The sequence below is a fragment of the Engraulis encrasicolus genome, chromosome 15 (assembly GCF_034702125.1).
Source record: "Engraulis encrasicolus isolate BLACKSEA-1 chromosome 15, IST_EnEncr_1.0, whole genome shotgun sequence".
In the NCBI taxonomy this organism is placed as follows: domain Eukaryota; kingdom Metazoa; phylum Chordata; class Actinopteri; order Clupeiformes; family Engraulidae; genus Engraulis; species Engraulis encrasicolus.
The window spans coordinates 2,651,808-2,668,744 of NC_085871.1; the positions used below are offsets into that span (position 1 = coordinate 2,651,808).

At 42.5% G+C, this 16,937-nt stretch overlaps 1 protein-coding gene across 1 annotated transcript; it reads right to left on the reverse strand.

Annotated features, from left to right (window-relative positions):
- Window positions 1–99: 99 nt before the first annotated feature.
- On the reverse strand, window positions 100–16,937 carry rtcb (RNA 2',3'-cyclic phosphate and 5'-OH ligase). The gene is made up of 12 exons (XM_063216806.1): window positions 16,744–16,937; window positions 16,364–16,442; window positions 16,182–16,249; window positions 15,499–15,598; window positions 14,344–14,500; window positions 12,780–12,936; window positions 12,534–12,693; window positions 5,782–5,957; window positions 3,598–3,786; window positions 1,983–2,093; window positions 1,461–1,580; window positions 100–681 (listed from the first exon to the last, which is right to left on the reverse strand). Exons 1-12 carry the CDS (start codon window positions 16,834–16,836, stop codon window positions 574–576), a joined length of 1,518 nt encoding a protein of 505 aa, XP_063072876.1. The 5' UTR covers window positions 16,837–16,937; the 3' UTR covers window positions 100–573.

Below are 16,937 nucleotides of genomic sequence, written 5' to 3' on the forward strand. Positions count from 1 at the left end.
AAGAGGGATTGTAATGGTAGTTTAACATGTCATTATTCCTTTTAAGCAAAATAATTCAACTTCATGTGATTTTTTAAACATTGGATCAAAGTCAAAATATCTTATCACTTGAGCTAGTGTTACATTTATTTATTGATTTTGTTGTTCTACTTCCTTTTGCCTGTTTTATCAAATGTCAGTTTAGCAATTGTCACACAACAGAAAATGGTGGCTCAAAGCAACCTCTACACCTTCATTGGTGGAAAAAAAAACGAAAGCGTCCACAAACCAAACAAAAAAACAAAACAAAAAAAGCACTTAGTTCTTGTGTATGGAAAAATAATTGTGGAGAAATAACATCTCTGCGTAGCAGATCGAAGAGTCATTCAGCACGAAGAAGCTTTTCTTTCATTCCATTTCATTTCTTTCACAGATGCACACAGGACTTCAATGGTTTTCCTGAAGGCATCCACACATTATACCACACCACGCCATCTCTTGGCCTGCGGCCGCTATTGTCTCTTCCTTCTCCATTTGCCCATGCCATCATTGGGACTTGGTTGCCATAGTGTCCATAGGGATAGGGAATGACCTTTAACCCTTGATGACAGCGATGGGGCGGAGCTTAATGGCCTTCTTGCTGATCCCAGCGTCGTGGCACGTGTTGACAACATCCGTAACATTTTTGTAGGACTCAGGAGCCTGAAAGAAGACCATGCAAACATACAATGCATGTCAGTTACAACAAAAAGTGAATATCAGACACAACACGCCACACTAAAAAGCAACACGAATTTCCTCCTGAAGCAGAACAATAGTGAGATTTACCATTTTCATCAGAACCTTTTAATCAACCAAGACATTGGCATTTAAATGTTGTTACAGTCAGGAGCTGTTTAAAAAAGTAATTGCCGAGTGGCGAGGATATGAATATGGCCATCATATTGGAGAGCCTTTACAACGAGCTTTGGATTGAGTTTGTTTTCATGTCTCCCGCTCCATTCACTGGAAAAAAATGTCACCCGCCACGTGTGGCAATGAAGCTACTACTACTTATAGCAGTAGTTTTGTTTTATAGAGCGCATAATTATTAGAATCCTGTGTTGTCCTCTGAGGAAATGGGCCACACAGAAGAGATCTAACAAACTGAAAAGTCCAGAGGGATGTGGCCGTGTTGAAATTGCCATTTGCCTTCTCACAAGGAGCACCGATTTGCACCAAATTTTGGCTACTGTCATCATTCGACTACCTCTAGCAATGGGATTTAGCTTCAAATGTCCCGGAATTAAAACACCATCCCCGTTATAAATTAGCCATTACCAGGATGACAATGACCAAGTTGTAACATATTACTAAAGGCCCTGTGCACTGTCGTAGTGGTGTAGTAGTACTATGGTAGTAAAGTTTCTTTCAATGACTATTACAACGTTCCAGTGGTGGAACGGTGTGTGTCAGGGGGCTACGTATGCACTCTGCAGTACCTCTTCCATGACTAGTTTGGGCGAGGCCACTCGGATAGCGATGCCCTGGTCAGCCAGCTTGTCCAGCACATCCTGGAAGTCCAGGTTCCGGCGGGACTTGGCACGGGACAGAGCACGACCCTGTGGAGCAAAGACAGGAGAGCAGTTTCATTGACGGATTGACAGTGTAAGAAAAACCACTTGCATGAGACCATAAGGAAGCGTATCTGCTGCAAAATGCCATAAAGCAAGGTCAGGATTCTTATTCTCCTCTCCTTTATCGCTCTACCTATTTTTCTGGCAGACTTTTATGGGTCATTTTGAGCACAGTAATGTACTTACTCATACACGCAAGCCAATTAGCATGGCAATAAGGCAACAGTATATTGAATCTTGTACTGGTGCAAGAAGCTACTCTCTCTGTTTTGCAGTATTAGTCCCCATTATCCCACTTCTGGGACAATTGTAACCATGTGTCAGAAAACAACTGGCAGTACCACTTTGTGATAAGGTAATGAGGTGATTTAGTGAATAAATCCTCACCGCGCCGTGGCAGGTTGTGCCGAACGTCTCGGTCATGCCCTGCTCCGTGCCAGTCAGGACGTAGCTGCACGTGCCCATGGTGCCACCGATCAGAACGGGCTGCCCAGTCAGCTGACAGGAAGAGAAAAACAGAAACATGTTGGGCTTAATCCAGTGTAAAAGGCTCATTGAAACTTGCAGGGCAGCCCCTCTCCTCCATCCCCCTCCATGACTGAGGTGCCCTGAGCATGGTACCGTCCCACCACACTGCCCCCTTGCATGGGTGAGGCCTAATGCAATTTTGTTGTGTGGAGTGCTGTCTCACAATGCAAATGGGAGTTTCCCATATGGGCTTTTGACTCTTTAATCTGGCATTGTCATCAACACATTTGAAACTTCAGCATTCACCCACCCCACCTCTGTAATTGGAATTCAGTTCAGCAGTTCCAAACCCTGGTTTCAAGGGTTAACATCATATGAGGCTAGTTGACCACTGGAAGTAAACGGTCTACCAGGTAGTCCACACAGCGATAAAGGTAAAGCCATTGAAGACAGAAATTTCATGCAATATCTCGCAAAAGCACAAACGGGATGTTTAAGGGAGAAAAAAAGCCCCAAAAGTTGCTGTAGCTAGACTGACAGCGGGGAACCTTTGTTTTCTCCATGGAGGCGGGGCGTCAGCGAAGTGCGAGGCTACAAGCACAGGTTGAGAACAAGAGTTAGGATAATGGAAGGAACGCCTAATAAACCATATACAGTACAGGCCAAACGTGAGGACTCACCTTCTAATTTAATTAATTATCTTTTTTTTATTGCGGGGAGGGCATCAAAACTGTGCATGAACTCATGTATTATTATGTGCTTCACAAACAAATGAAAATATTTAAAAAATAAAAACAATTATTAAAAAAATATCAAAAAATGCCAAACAGTGACATCAATGCAGTAAACCTGAGGGCCCCACACGTTTCAACAAACTTCAACAAGCTATTTTTCTGTCTATTTTCAAGTAAAAACACCCAGTCAGTCAAATCAATCTTAAATGATACAAGCAAAACAATAAATATTTTCTTGATCTTATAATGGATCACTTGGTCAAACATCTTGTTGAAACAGTGGTACAAAAACTAAAAGTGAAAGTGAAAAACCATGCCACAGATTCCATCGAACACAGCTTTGACCTCTCCAAGTAACTGGCTGTGACTCAATATCAGATTAAGAAAATGTCTGTAAAATGCTTGTATTGGCAAGTGTTTAAAACTAGGTTTAGGTCTCAAAACTCTATTAACATTGACATGACTGACTGGGCATTTTTACTTGAAGAGACAAAAAATAAGCTTAATGAAATGTGTGGGGCCATCGGTTGTGCCATGTTGACATCACGTGGATAGACAGCTGACAACATCTAGAATGATAATAATTGGTGAGCACATAATTCTACATGTGTTCATGCACAGTTTTGATGCCCTCCATGAAAATATACACTGAAAATCAAAGAAAATAAATAGAATGCATAAATGAGAAGGTGAGTCCACACTTTTGGCCTGTACTGTATATTGTTATTGTTATTATTATTATTATTATTATTATTATTAATTAATTAATAATTATTACTACCACTACTACTTTTTCCCACCTGGTAGTCCACGGGGATGAGGGGGTGGTGCGGGGGGAAGGCGCGGGTGGAGCCCTTCCTGTGCAGCAGCAGCGTCTTCTGCTTGCCGTCCACCATGTGCTCCTCCACCTTGGCGATGTTGTGGGACACGTCGTAGATCACGTGCATGTCCAAGTCGTCTGGAGTGGTGGTGAAGACCTTGGAGAAGGCCTGGGAGGGGAGAGAGAGGAAGGAGATTAGGCTCAAGTATCATCTGGAATTTTGTTTTTTTTTAAAGGCCTTTTTTCCAAAGAACACATGGAATTTCCTCTACACAACTGGTCCTAATAAAAAATCTTCTGTTCTCAAATGACACCCGTCTGGTGAGAAAAGTCGTGGAGGATCTGTAGACTCGGGCGAAGGTGCATACAGGATCCATCTTGCGTACCGGTCTGGTGTAGTTGCATACCTGTGTAGCGAGGAACGTTCTACTTTACTCAGACTGTACCTGTCTGATGAGGAAGGTCATGGATGGTCTGTAGACCCAGGCGTAGGATATGTGCATTTGTCAGAGGAAGAGCGCAACAGTGCTACTCTATGGTTTCACCACTTTATTGTGTGACGTTTTGGCACTAGGCCTTCATCAGGGTAGTGTAGCACAGTGGTTCCCAACCTATGGGTCGGGACCCCCCTTATGGGTCGCCAAAGATCCACAGGGGGTCGCGGAGCCCTCTTGATTTTAAGGGGTTTCGTTTTAAATATATATAGCCCATGTTGAATAAAAGACAAAGCATTTAACTAATAAATGCATAGACACATCAAATTGTAAGTGCTACATCAAACATTTATTCTATATTTGACCAAAGACGATTTGAGGAATAACTCAAATAAGTTTAAGAAACGGAGGGCATCTTGTGACTCCGTCTCGTGCGGGCGCTCGCGTGGTTGGGTCACCAAAGCTTACAATAGTAAAAACATGGGTCCCTTAAGAAAAAGGTTGGGAACCACTGGTGTAGCAATACCTGTCTGGAGTAGCTGCACACCTGTCTGGAGCAGGGTTCACGTTAGCCGGCTGTGGCCGGACATTGGCCGTTTGCATGCATAAATGACCGGCAAAATAAAATGGGACCGGGCAAAATGTCCGACAAAAATGACTACAATTAGTCAGTAAATGATATAGCTCATTTTAAATAGGCCTAATTAAAGTTACAAAACACCAGTAGGCCTAATATGAAACTGAACAAAGCTGAAAATATTTGTGAATAGCCTATGTAAATGAACTTGTTATAAACAGCACGCAATATTGCTTGCGCTCTCGTCCCCACCGTTGTTGTCCCCAATCACGTTATGCTTCTCAATAATCACTTGACTCACGCTGGCTGCTGTCAATGAACAATTCTGTTTTTTGTAGGCTATTTTTTACCAACATATCAGTGAACACAACAAAGGGCATTGCATTTGCAAAACCGTTTCATGCCCAGTTGCAAAGTCAAGCCTAACTGTTTGGGACTCAATGGCATGCGCAGCATCGAATCACTTTCACTTTTACGTCTGCTGAAAAAATGGTGGTGGATCTCCAAGTAGGCTACAGAGGGTCAAGTTAAACATTCCAGAGAACGATGGACTCACGAGAAGTCCCAGTGAAAGTGAAAGCGCATGCAGGGCTTTATAGGCTAACTGTTTTCATCACCGGCCAAAACGTGTAGCCCATATAGAGCGTCAACGGAATGTGTCAATTCCATTACTTTCGAGAGCGCAGGAACACAACGCGGTACAAATTTCAGAAGCATCGATACCGTTAGGCTACTGCACTACCATTACAGTCATCACCTCGTTACCCAATTTGAGTAGGGAAATCCTCTTCGGTTTTGCTGATAAAACACACTGAGTTGATGATTTAGTGATCTGCGCACAGCACGTTGGCTGGCTATTTTTTCCTCTCTTTCAGTTCGAGCTCTCGGGGGTGTGAAAGAGCACGCGTTTACTCCCCGGCCCGTGCGTACAAGCAGGGCTCTAAATTAACACCAGCCAACTGGTCAAATGCTAGTGAAATGTAAGTTTTGCTGGCAGAAAAGACCAATTTACTACACTTTGACCCATTAGGGAGTGTGTGTTTGGCTATATGAGGGAAGGTCCGTTAGATATTTCAAATGTCCGATATTCTACAATCCAGTATCTGCACACCTGTCTGGAGTATCTGCACACCTGTCTGGAGTAGCTGCATACCTGTCTGGTGAGGAAGGTCATGGATGACCTGTTGACCCAGGCGTAGTTCCCGGCGGCCGCCATGCCCTTCAGGTAGTCCTGGCCCTCGGGGGACTCGATGCGGGCGCACGCCAGCTGCCGGTCGTTCACGATGATCTTGTCCCTCTTCATGGCCTTCTCCATGGCGACCAGAGCATCTAAATACAGGTGGGTACAAAACATTTCCATTATAGGCCTTGAGCCGGAGCCCCAAATTTTGGCCATCGGTGCCATCTGGGGGGAGGAATGCTAACAATTTTTTTGGGTTAGGTACAGTGAGTCCAAAAAGTATTTGATCCCTTGCTAATTTTGTTGGTTTGCCTACTAACAAAGACATGATCAGTCAATAAATGTTATGATAATATGTATTCTAATATGGAGAGACAGAATATCAAAAAGAAAATCCAGAAATTAACTTAAGAGAATATATATTAATTTATTTCTATTTCATCGAGCAAAATAAGTATTTGACCCCCTGCCAACTGATAACAGTTCCGCGCCCACAGACCAGATGAGCACTTCCGATCAACTTATCTGAATTAAAGACACCTGTACATACTAACATGCATAAAAGACACATTGAATCAGCAGAATCAGTCCATAGTATGAGTGAATCAGTCACACTCCAACCTCACCAGCATGGGAAAGACCAAAGAGCGGTCAAATTATATCAGGGACAAGATTTTAGACCTGAACAAAGATTAAATGGGCTACAATGCCACAAGAAAGAGACTGGGTAATAATGACCCAACTGTTGATGCATTTCTTCTAAAATGTAAGGAATACAAAATGACTACCCATCAGTCTGTCTGGGGTTCTATATAAGATTCGACCTTTTGTAGGGATTTGATAATCATGAGAACAGAAAGAAAGCACCCTAGACCTTTACGGGATGAACTAGGTAATGATTCAAAGCTACTGGGACCAAAATCACTGAGAAAAGTACTGGTAGCACTTAATGCCGCAGAGGTTTAAAATCCTGAAGTGCACACATGGTACCTCTACTTCAGAAGAAGCCTGTGCAGTCCCACCTGAGGGTTGCTAACGAACATCAGACTAGTTTAGGATATGATAAGGAGATGCTGCAGTCAGATGAAACCAAAATCCAGCTGTTTGGCATTAACACAATTCAATGTGTTTTGAGAAAGAGAACTGCTGTCTATGATTCCAAGAACACCCTCCTCACCATCATGCATTAAAGTTGTATCATTATGGTTTGATGGTGTTTGTCTGGCCAATGCACAGGACAACTTCACATCGTCAACGAATGGATGGAAGGAGACATGAAATGTGCAATCCTGAGTGCAAACGTCCTTCCCTCCACCACTAGACTGAAGGTGGGGCATTTTTGGATCTCCCAACATGACAATAATACGCAACATACAGTCAAAGCAACGAAGGAGTGGCTCAAGAAGAAGCATATTAAAGTTGTGAAGTGGCCTAGACAGTCTCCAAATATTAACCCTATAGTAATTCTATGGAGGGAACTGAACCTCCCATTTGCCAAGCTACAGCCACAAACTATTAATGTTTTAGAAATAATCTGCAAAGAAAAATTGGCAAAAATCTTTTCTACTATATGCACAAACATTGTCATCAACTAAAAGAAGCATCTGACGTTGGTGCTAGACAACTAGGGCTTTGCCACAAAGCACTTTGTCTTCTTTAGCTAGAGGGGTCAAATACTTATTTGCCTAAATGAAATACAAAACATTTAAAATATATTCTTTTAAGTTATTTTCTGGAATTCCTCTTTGATATTCTGTCTCTCCATGTTTGAATACATATTATCATTACATTTATAGACTGATCATGTCTTTATTAGTGGGCAAACCGGCAAAATCAGCAAGGGATCAAATACATATTGGACTCACTGTATATCCCCCACTACTAGAAAAAGCCTGATAGCAGTCACGGGGTGGTAGCGAAACCCCTTTTTCCGGCTCTTGAAGTGACTACCCCCCTCCCTTAAATTCCATTTTTGAATTTGGACGCATGTCTAGTTCAGGCTCATTTCAGGGGTATTGTCAATATTCTATACAATAGCGCTTGGTATTACTGGAAAGGGGACCTTTCAGGCTTTCATGTAAGCCCATTGCTTAATCTGTCTGACATACACAGAAGTCACAGCACTTCATTAAATCAGACATAGCTCACATTTTCCAACAACTCTTGGCTAAACTGTCTGCTTTCGTTTATCTCTGTGGCGTGAAAGAACACCAAGGACACAAAATTGGACAACCTCAATACTCTTTGGAGTCTGCTGATTCAGAAAATGTATAATATGCCCATACAATTATTTTGTATGCGTTTGTGAGAGCGTTAAATTTCACATGTGCAACCAGCAAAAGTCTTCAAAATAATTGCCAATACATGCAGGTCATCTGTTGGAAATATTGGGCCTTTTTCCTGCCAAAGTTTCTGCTTGGCATCACTGGAAAGGGAGCCTTTCAGGCCTTCATTTAAGACCATTACTAAATCGGTCTGACACACTCAAAGGTCACAGCACTTCATAAAACCAGAAAGGCATATGAGTGGAGGGGGCACAGTTGGGTGGGGGGCAAGGCCAGGGTAGTGGAGGTAGGTGAGTGGAGGGCACTGTTGAGTGGGGGGAGGTGAGTGGGGGGGGGCACTGTTGAGTGGGGGGGGCACTGTTGAGGGGGGGAGGGGGAGGGCGCTGTTGAGTGTGGGGGGGCGTGGGGTTTAAAGTATGGTGAGGGGGGTTGGGGAGATGACACATAGAAAAACAAATTTGCTTTAGATGGTGTCAAGCATGTGTGGTGATAAACAAGTGAGTTTTACACAAAAATGTGTATCCTCTCAATAGCCAAGCATGGTAGTGGGACTGACATGGTTTGGGGATGCATGAATGCGGTCAACAGGCACTATGACTACTGAAGCAAATCATGATATTCTCCATAGGATTGCATTCAAATCTCACACCAATCTAAAGCCAGATGCAGACTCAAAATGTAAAAGTTCAATGCAAAGAAAGGTTGAAACGCACACTGATGACCTCCCTTTTCATCCCTTTTCATTTCGTTTCATTTCGAGACGATTCGAGCCAACATAGCCCCTTCTCTACCGGATTTTAATCTGGGGTGTACTCACTTTTGTGAGTACATGTTCAAACATTAATGGCTGTAATTTTGTTTTTTTCTGAGTGAACAAGAAATTTAATTTCTGTAATGTTATATGTAACATATACTCAAAAATCTGCAAAAACTGTGAGGGGTGTATTCACTTTCGTAATATACTGTAGTTTCAGAAACGTCTACCATATTGAATGTTGGAGAGAATTTGAGATACCCTAGTTTCAGCAGTATTGTGTATATGTGTAATTGATCAATTTTTGACCACTTTCTTTTGGATATGTCAAGGTGGCAAAATCGAAATTCACCTTCTATTGTTCAGCCATGCTCATATCAGACTGTGTAACAACATCAGCATCTTCAAAATGACCTGTAAACAGTGGCAGAAAACACTCCAGACCTGCTCCTATTAATTAATAGTATGAACATTGTTTTACTATTTGGTGTTTCTGGTAAAATGTCTTCTGTAATGCTGTATTTTTTTTAATGGATACCTGCCTTAGGACTACAGATGACATTTAGCAACTATGCAAATGCCAACATATTTCTATTGATGTTTTTTTAACTGATGTATTGATTAGTGTGTATTGTCCTAATCTAATGAATGAATGAATGAATGAATGAATGAATGAATGAATGAATGAATGAATACATTTGTCCATTAGGCAATAGGAAATAATTATGCTGAAAAAAGGTACCGCACTCATTAATGAATATTATAGGCTTACGTCATTGCAAGGATAGGCCTAGTTATTTCAGCAGTTGACTGTCAATGTGTCATTTGACCATTCTCGGAGGACCATTCTCTGCTTCAAGGAAGCAAAATCGAACTTATTTTTTGTTTGTTTAGTCAACCTTTGGTAAACAGAAAAGTGCTGAAAATAAGTAATCTACTATGTAGTATATTATTAGCCTCGCGAGCCATCCTACGTACTTCCACCAAAGGATTGGCTCCACTACTGTAGTCTGGCCGTGCTTCTCTGTGGAGTGCCTGGAGCAGTAGAATTTTGATCTTAACGCCCCCCCAGAAAACAGCCAATAATCGAATACGCCCCCCACGTGGGGGCGAAAGGGGGAGGACGCTCCTGACAATGACGTACAAATCTGCGCCAGAGCCATTGGTCTGCGCTATGTTGTTGTTGAGTAACTGCCAGCGATTGGGTGAGAGGTGTCCAATAATTTCAAACCATAACTGAGTGCAAACTTCCTGCTTCCTACAATCGCTTCAGAGCAAACAAATGGCAGACCATAAATACGAAATGAAATGGTAGTATTATGGGATGGTCAGGATCAGGCTAGTATATTATGGCCCCACAGTATTGAGAAAAATGCATGAAAGTAATCCATTTTGGGAAATACAGTAGCAGCCATATTGAATTTTGACATAAATTTGAGATGGCATCAAGTTTGAATCTCTTCCACACGCGGGGGCACACACACACACACACACACACACACACACACACACACACACACACACACACACACACACACACACACACACACACACACACACACACACACACACACACACACACACACACACACACACACACACACACGACAATAGGTCTATTATTAAGCAGTCAACTGTATGTGCAATTTGGTCATTTTCTGACAGTCCTATTTCAAAGCGGATAAGTATTCATTCTTATGCACATACATTCATACTGTATGTACTATGTATACATATTCATTCGTTTTTCTTTTTATCCAACATTTGTATGCTTGTCTGTAAGGAGATAGTACAGAATTGGTCAGAAAATAGGTCATTAGGGCCTTGAGGATCGTTAGGGCCTTTTAAAGGCTCCATGGTATAGGGACAATAGAAATCATACAGTTGAGGCGGAATTTGTGAGAAATTACTGGTGTAAAGGATAACGCCAGCCAATTTCAACATGCATTTGTAATGCTCAAACTACCCGAATTGTCAGTACCTGAGATTTTTTTTTTCTTCAGCCTTTTCCGAGATCCTGGTCATTGTAATGGGGGCAGGTGTTACCTTTTGGGAAAATATTTGGAATAGGCCTGAAATGTAAACAAAATCTGCCCCCATTAGAATAGCTCATACCTCTGAAAAGGCTGAGCCAAAAAAATGCAGCATCTCCGGGTACTGACAAGTCAAGGGTAGTGCGAGCCATACAACAGCCTATTGAAATTGGCAGGAGTGATCCTTTATGTATTTTTGGGGGGCTTTTCAAGCCTTTATTTTTCGTTTATATGAGACAGGACAGTGAAGGAGGTGACAGGAATCGAGTTGGGAGGGAGAGATGGGGGAGGGTCGGCAAAGGGCATGGTTCGGAATCGAACCCGGGTCGGCTGCGTAGTAGACCAGTGTTCTACCATTAGGCCAGGGTAGGGCCGAGAAATTACTGGTTTACTTCTGTGAAACTTCTGTGAAAGGGCCTAAAATATGAAAGCCCAAAGGGTCCCCTTTCCAGTGATACCCAGCACAAACATTGGCAGGAAAAAGGGCCTGATATTTCCAGCTAATGACCGGCTATATTGGCTACTATTTTGAAGACTATTGGTGGTTACACAAGTCAAATTTTTGGCCCAAACAAACATATACAAAATAATTGTATGGGCATATTATACATTTTCTGAATCAGCAGAGTCCACCGAGTATTGAGGTTGTCTAATTTTGTGTCCTTGGCGTTCTTTCATGCCACAGAGATAAACGAAATCAAACAGTTTAGCCAACATTTGTGAGAAAATGTGACCTATGTCTGGTTTAATGAAGTGCTGTGACCTCTGTGTGTGTCAGAAAGATTCAGCAATGGACTTAAATGAAAGCCTGAAAGGTCCCCTTTCCAGTAATACCAAGCGCTATTGTATAGAATATTGACAATACCCCTGAAATGAGCCGCACGGACTATTACATTATGTAAAGCAAGGGATGGGAATTCAAAACCAACCACCAGCCAAATTCTAGTAGAACATGAAAGTAGTTGGTGTATATTCGCACATAAATTAATAGTTTACTATTGACAGTTAACAGATACTTTATACTAATACAGCTCCAACCCATAAACACTTCTTCATAGTATTTAGCATTAAGTATGTGATATATCAGTCATTACATGGTTAATATTTTAAGTTGATTACAGTAAATTAGCTTTACCCTGTGGAGGCATATTTCATTAGGGCAGCTGTGGCCTAGTGGTCAAGGGGGGTCAAGTGGGATTTAGATCAGAGGGTTGCAGATTTGAATCCCACCCCTCCACTCCCTATCTCACTCATGGCTCATGACTGGACTGCCCTTGAGCACAGCACTCTTTGTAGAGATCAGTAGAAAGAAAAGAAACGCAGACGTAACCCCCCAGCCCACCTCCTGATATAGTTCCAACCACAGACCCATCTCGCAAAATAGATCATCACACTAGAAAGCAAGCCTGATGGAAGAAGAAAATCTGGAGCCTGAACCTTTCTACAATTTTTGAAATGAAAAGCCAATGACTTCATTCTATTCTTGCAGCAAACTCTGTCAAGCGTAAAATCAGGCACTGAGCTGGAATACCGTCAGCCCTTTTAATAGATGTTCATTATGTCTAAATTGAATCAAGTGTGAAACAAAAGATTGTCAGCCCTGTAGAAAGAAAAGAAAAGAAAATAGAAGAAAGAAGGGAGGTCGTTCCCCACCTGTGGCCACCTGATGGCCGAGGCCTCTGCTGCCGCTGTGGATCATCACGCACACCTGGCCCTTGTGGTCGATGCCCATCTTCTTGGCCGCATAGTCGTTGTAGATCTCGTCCACCACCTGGATCTCAGCATAGTGGTTGCCAGCGCCGAGTGTTCCCAGCTGCAGAAGACAATGAGTGAGGAAAGGCACTTCTCCTTAACCACTAGGCCAGGGCTGCCCCCTATCGTGTTAGGCTGTTCAATTACCTGAGGCAGTCCTCTCTTCTTGGCCTTGGAGGAGACCTTGTTTGGGTCTGCCTGGAGCATCCTGCCGTACTCCTCACAATGCTCCTTGTCCTCTGCCCAGGCGTAGCCCTCCCTCAGGGACCAGTCCACTCCCATCTCCAGCGCCTCCTCCAGGTCCCTGCGTCACACGCACATATGGATGATATTGCATTATAATAAGGTCTGTCATAATTACCATTACATTGTAAGGTAGGTGGGGTTTCTAAATTCTAAATCATCAGACAGAACATTCCATTGACTTTCAATGGGCTTTCATTTCTGGCAAATTAGAATGTCCATAACCACCAAAATACCTAAGCGTGGTATAGAAATCTATGGGGTATAATGAAGAGGGAAGTGTGGGTCACCAGATCAAAGAACAAAAAACAGCTGACAGCTAAGCATCAAGGATATCTGGGCTTCCATAACCCTCATGCAATGCCACTGCCATTGACTTCAATGTTAAACACAGTCAGGTCAGCAGTCTAACCCATGACTGCGGTTTTGAGTAATGAACCAGGCTGAGACTTTTTAAAGCCTCAGGACGCTTTTACCAGTGTTTAGAGTTAATTTGTTGATTCAGATGATTAGGTTAATAGCTTGTTTAGACAACCTTTTCATGATATGCTAATTTTTTTAGATGGGAATTTTGGGTTTTCATGAGCTGTATGCCAAAATCATCAATATTAAAACAATACAAGACCTGAAATATTTCAGTTGGTGTGCAATGAATCTAAAACATATGAAAGTTTATTTTGTATCACTACATTATGGGGGGGGAAATGAACTTTAACACAATATGCTAATTATTTGAGAAGGACCTATATGCTAATCAAAAATCTCCCTACACCTCTTTCCATGGCTGAAGTGCTCTTGAGCAAGGCACCTACCTCCACATTGCTCCATGGACTGTAACCAATACACTGTAAATATCTGTAAGTCGCTTTGGATAAAAGCGTCAGCTACCGTAATGTAATGCAATACCATGAACCCATTCACCGATTCAAATCTCATATCATCCATGCCTGCAGCACCCTTCAGCAAGGCACATTCCTCCAGGGTCTGTTATGCCAGTACCCTTTACTTAAGTAAATGTAAGTTGCTTTGGGGGAAAGTACCAGGTAATTGGGGATCCTGTGGCACTGCATGCTACTACACCCGTTCATTAACCAAATTGCGATGCTGGTTGTGTGGCAGAGTGTCGGTTCATTATTATATTACATTACATTACATTACACTTAGCTGACGCTTTTATCCAAAGCGACAGAGTTATTATCAGAACAGGGTATTGCTTACAGTCCCTGGAGCAGTGTGGGGTTAGGTTCCCTGCTCAAGGGCACTTCAGCCATGGAATGAGCTGGAAGGGTGGGATTTGAACCGGCAACCCTCTGATCTCAGCACATCTCGTTAACCACTAGGCCACAGCTGCCCCAGATCACCACAGATCATGTAGGGCCAGAGAAAGCACTGGGTATTCCACAATTCCGGGCAGCAACAAGTGAGGTCACCCAAAGTAAAGTGAGTGGGAAAACAGCACAGCACTTACTTGGCCCCCATGGGAATGACTCCTTTGGAGCCCACGCCCACGGGTATGTGGTCGAACATGGCCTGGGCTAGCTGCTCCTTCACCGGCTGCACGTCTCCCTCGTCCAGGTTGGTCCTCAGCAGACGCACGCCGCAGTTGATGTCAAAGCCCACCCCACCTGCACAGCGTAGATTTAAAAAAAAAAAATTGATTTGATGCCAGACATGTGAGCAATGACGAGTGCAGAAGCAGGGCTAATGGTGTGTTCCAAACTGGTGGGAGCTGTTTCTGGCCTCTTACTAACTGAAATGAATAAATGAATGAATGTCTTCCTTGTCATTGTACAGCTACAACGAAATTTGTAAAGGGGAGATGCTCCCGGTGCTTAAAAAACATAAAACAGTATAAAACAATTGGCCCACTAAAACACTAGATAAAAAACTATTAGGTCTAACACAAAACATGCATTGGAACAGCTGTTGAAGCTTAACATTCAAGTTGCAAGCTGGGGCCACATTGAAGTAGCTCAAGTTCCTCACATTGAAAATCGTGAGGTCACCACAACAATGATAGAAATATTTTATTCAACAAATTTCTCAGAAAGTAGTATTTTGAGGACAAATAGAGTTGAATTGGATATGTTAATGATTGCAAAACAGCTCATCAACTTTGTCAGCATGAAGTTGTGTTGACATGCCTCTTTTGATGCAATGCTGCAAAATGAAAAGCACCTGGTGTACTTCACACCTCTTCATTTACATAGCTCACATCTTTGATAGGTGGGCAGGTATTTTTTTGCCAGGCCACCCCCTCCTAGTGACGCAACACATTCTGCGTTGCTCCTAGTCAGGCCAAGAGCAATGCAAGTATCGTTTCTGATCTCCCGAAAAATCGGGAACTCCACCCACTTTGTCAGAGACCAGTCAACCTGCAGCAAACCTAGGGAGGCGGGTCGACCATGCTGATTGGGAAACGTTAATTGTTATGCTCTTGGTCAGACCAAGTCTCGAAGAGATTTGAAAGTCGATGATCATCAGGCTAGGTATTTTTGGCCCTGCATAGTTGATGTTTGTTTGGCCTGCTGGCTGGAACGCTTTGAGGTGGGAAGTAGCCGACTCCTGGTGGCACATTGGGAAGTTCCTACCACTCAGGAACGCATAATAAATGTGTACTTACCCGGGGAGACCACAGCATTGGGGTCACTCATGTCAAACGCCGCCATGTTGCCGATGGCAAAGCCATAACCCGAGTGGACGTCTGGCAGACCAATGGACCTCTGGGAAAGGACCACAACACGGTTATGTCATTGTAAAGTGCTTTTTGGATTAGATAGATAGATAGATAGATAGATAGATAGATAGATAGATAGATAGATAGATAGATAGATAGATAGATAGATAGATAGATAGATAGATAGATCAAGTAATTGTAAGTCAAGTAATTTTAATTTCATAGAGTGACTTTGTCAAGAAAAGAATCTTTTCACCATTTTAACATAACATAGCCTTGGATCAAAGAGCACTCAGCCAAAAGCTTTTGTTACAATACATAACATTACACTTAGCTAACACTTGTATCCAACTGTTATTTTAAGTACAGGGTATTGGTTACAGTCCCTGAAGCAGTGTGGGGTTAGGTGGAAGGGTAGGGAGTGGAAGGGTGGTATTCAAACCGGCTACCCTGTAACGCCCCTATGTTAATTAGTTGTTAAGTTTGTAGTTTTTCTCTGAATGGACAGAGCATGCCTCTGACTTGAAGCAATCAGTTAATTAATGTTCCCTATTGCAGCTTCAATACCTAAACATAATATTTGGCTGCTGTAAAATCCATTTTCTCTGCTCATGTCGGTAGTGACTTACATGAACTATTCCTGGCAGGGCTGCCACGTTACCAATCTGCTTCATTGCTGGAAGAAAGCCTCCCACACCTAAATTGAAGAGTGGAACAAATGGTCAAATTGTGTCAGACAGCAGGCATTTGTTTTGTACTCCATTGCTGTCAACTTGTGATGACCAGAGCTGTTTGTGACAGCTTGACATACCTCCACCACGACATGCATTCCGTAGCTCTTCGAACATCAGCTTTTCAAGTGGATCATTGACGTAAAATATTCCCTCAACCTAGTAGTGAAAAGAAAACACAGCCTTCATAATGTGTGCATCTGAAATTATGACAATGCATCTGAAACCTGACAATGTCTGTGGTTCAATAGAACGTAGCATTATCTGACACTGTCTAGATAGCTTTCACGGATCTTGAACTTGTGAATTACAATGCTTTGACTACTGACCTTACAAACCGCTCTCTAATCATCTGTAAACATTGAACATGACTGAACATTATTCTATGTCAACTAGGTTTGCCAGTCATGCAGTGTTAGCTTGCTAGCTAAAGAACTACCTTCACGTTTGCTCACATCACCTGCATATTGGGAACAAATCCTTTTTTGATCCTCCAGCAATTCTTGTGAATTTTGTCAAGATACTGGAGTTCGTCATTATATGTTCGACTCATTTTGATGTCCTTTGGTGGTTAGGGAATGCTGAGAGGTTGATCCAAATTCATAAATTATCTGCTAGCAATCTGCAGTGTGGTCGTGTACGAATGAACATGCC

Bases quoted from the DNA above. Each gene is read 5' to 3' on its own strand.
- rtcb (XM_063216806.1), bottom strand. From the start codon at position 16,836: ATGAGTCGAACATATAATGACGAACTCCAGTATCTTGACAAAATTCAC. The intron at 5,958-12,533 runs GTGGGGAACGAC...ACCTGTATTTAG, and splicing joins CGGCCATCAGGTGGCCACAG to ATGCTCTGGTCGCCATGGAG. The intron at 3,787-5,781 runs GTATGCAGCTAC...CTCCCCTCCCAG, and splicing joins TGACCTTCCTCACCAGACAG to GCCTTCTCCAAGGTCTTCAC.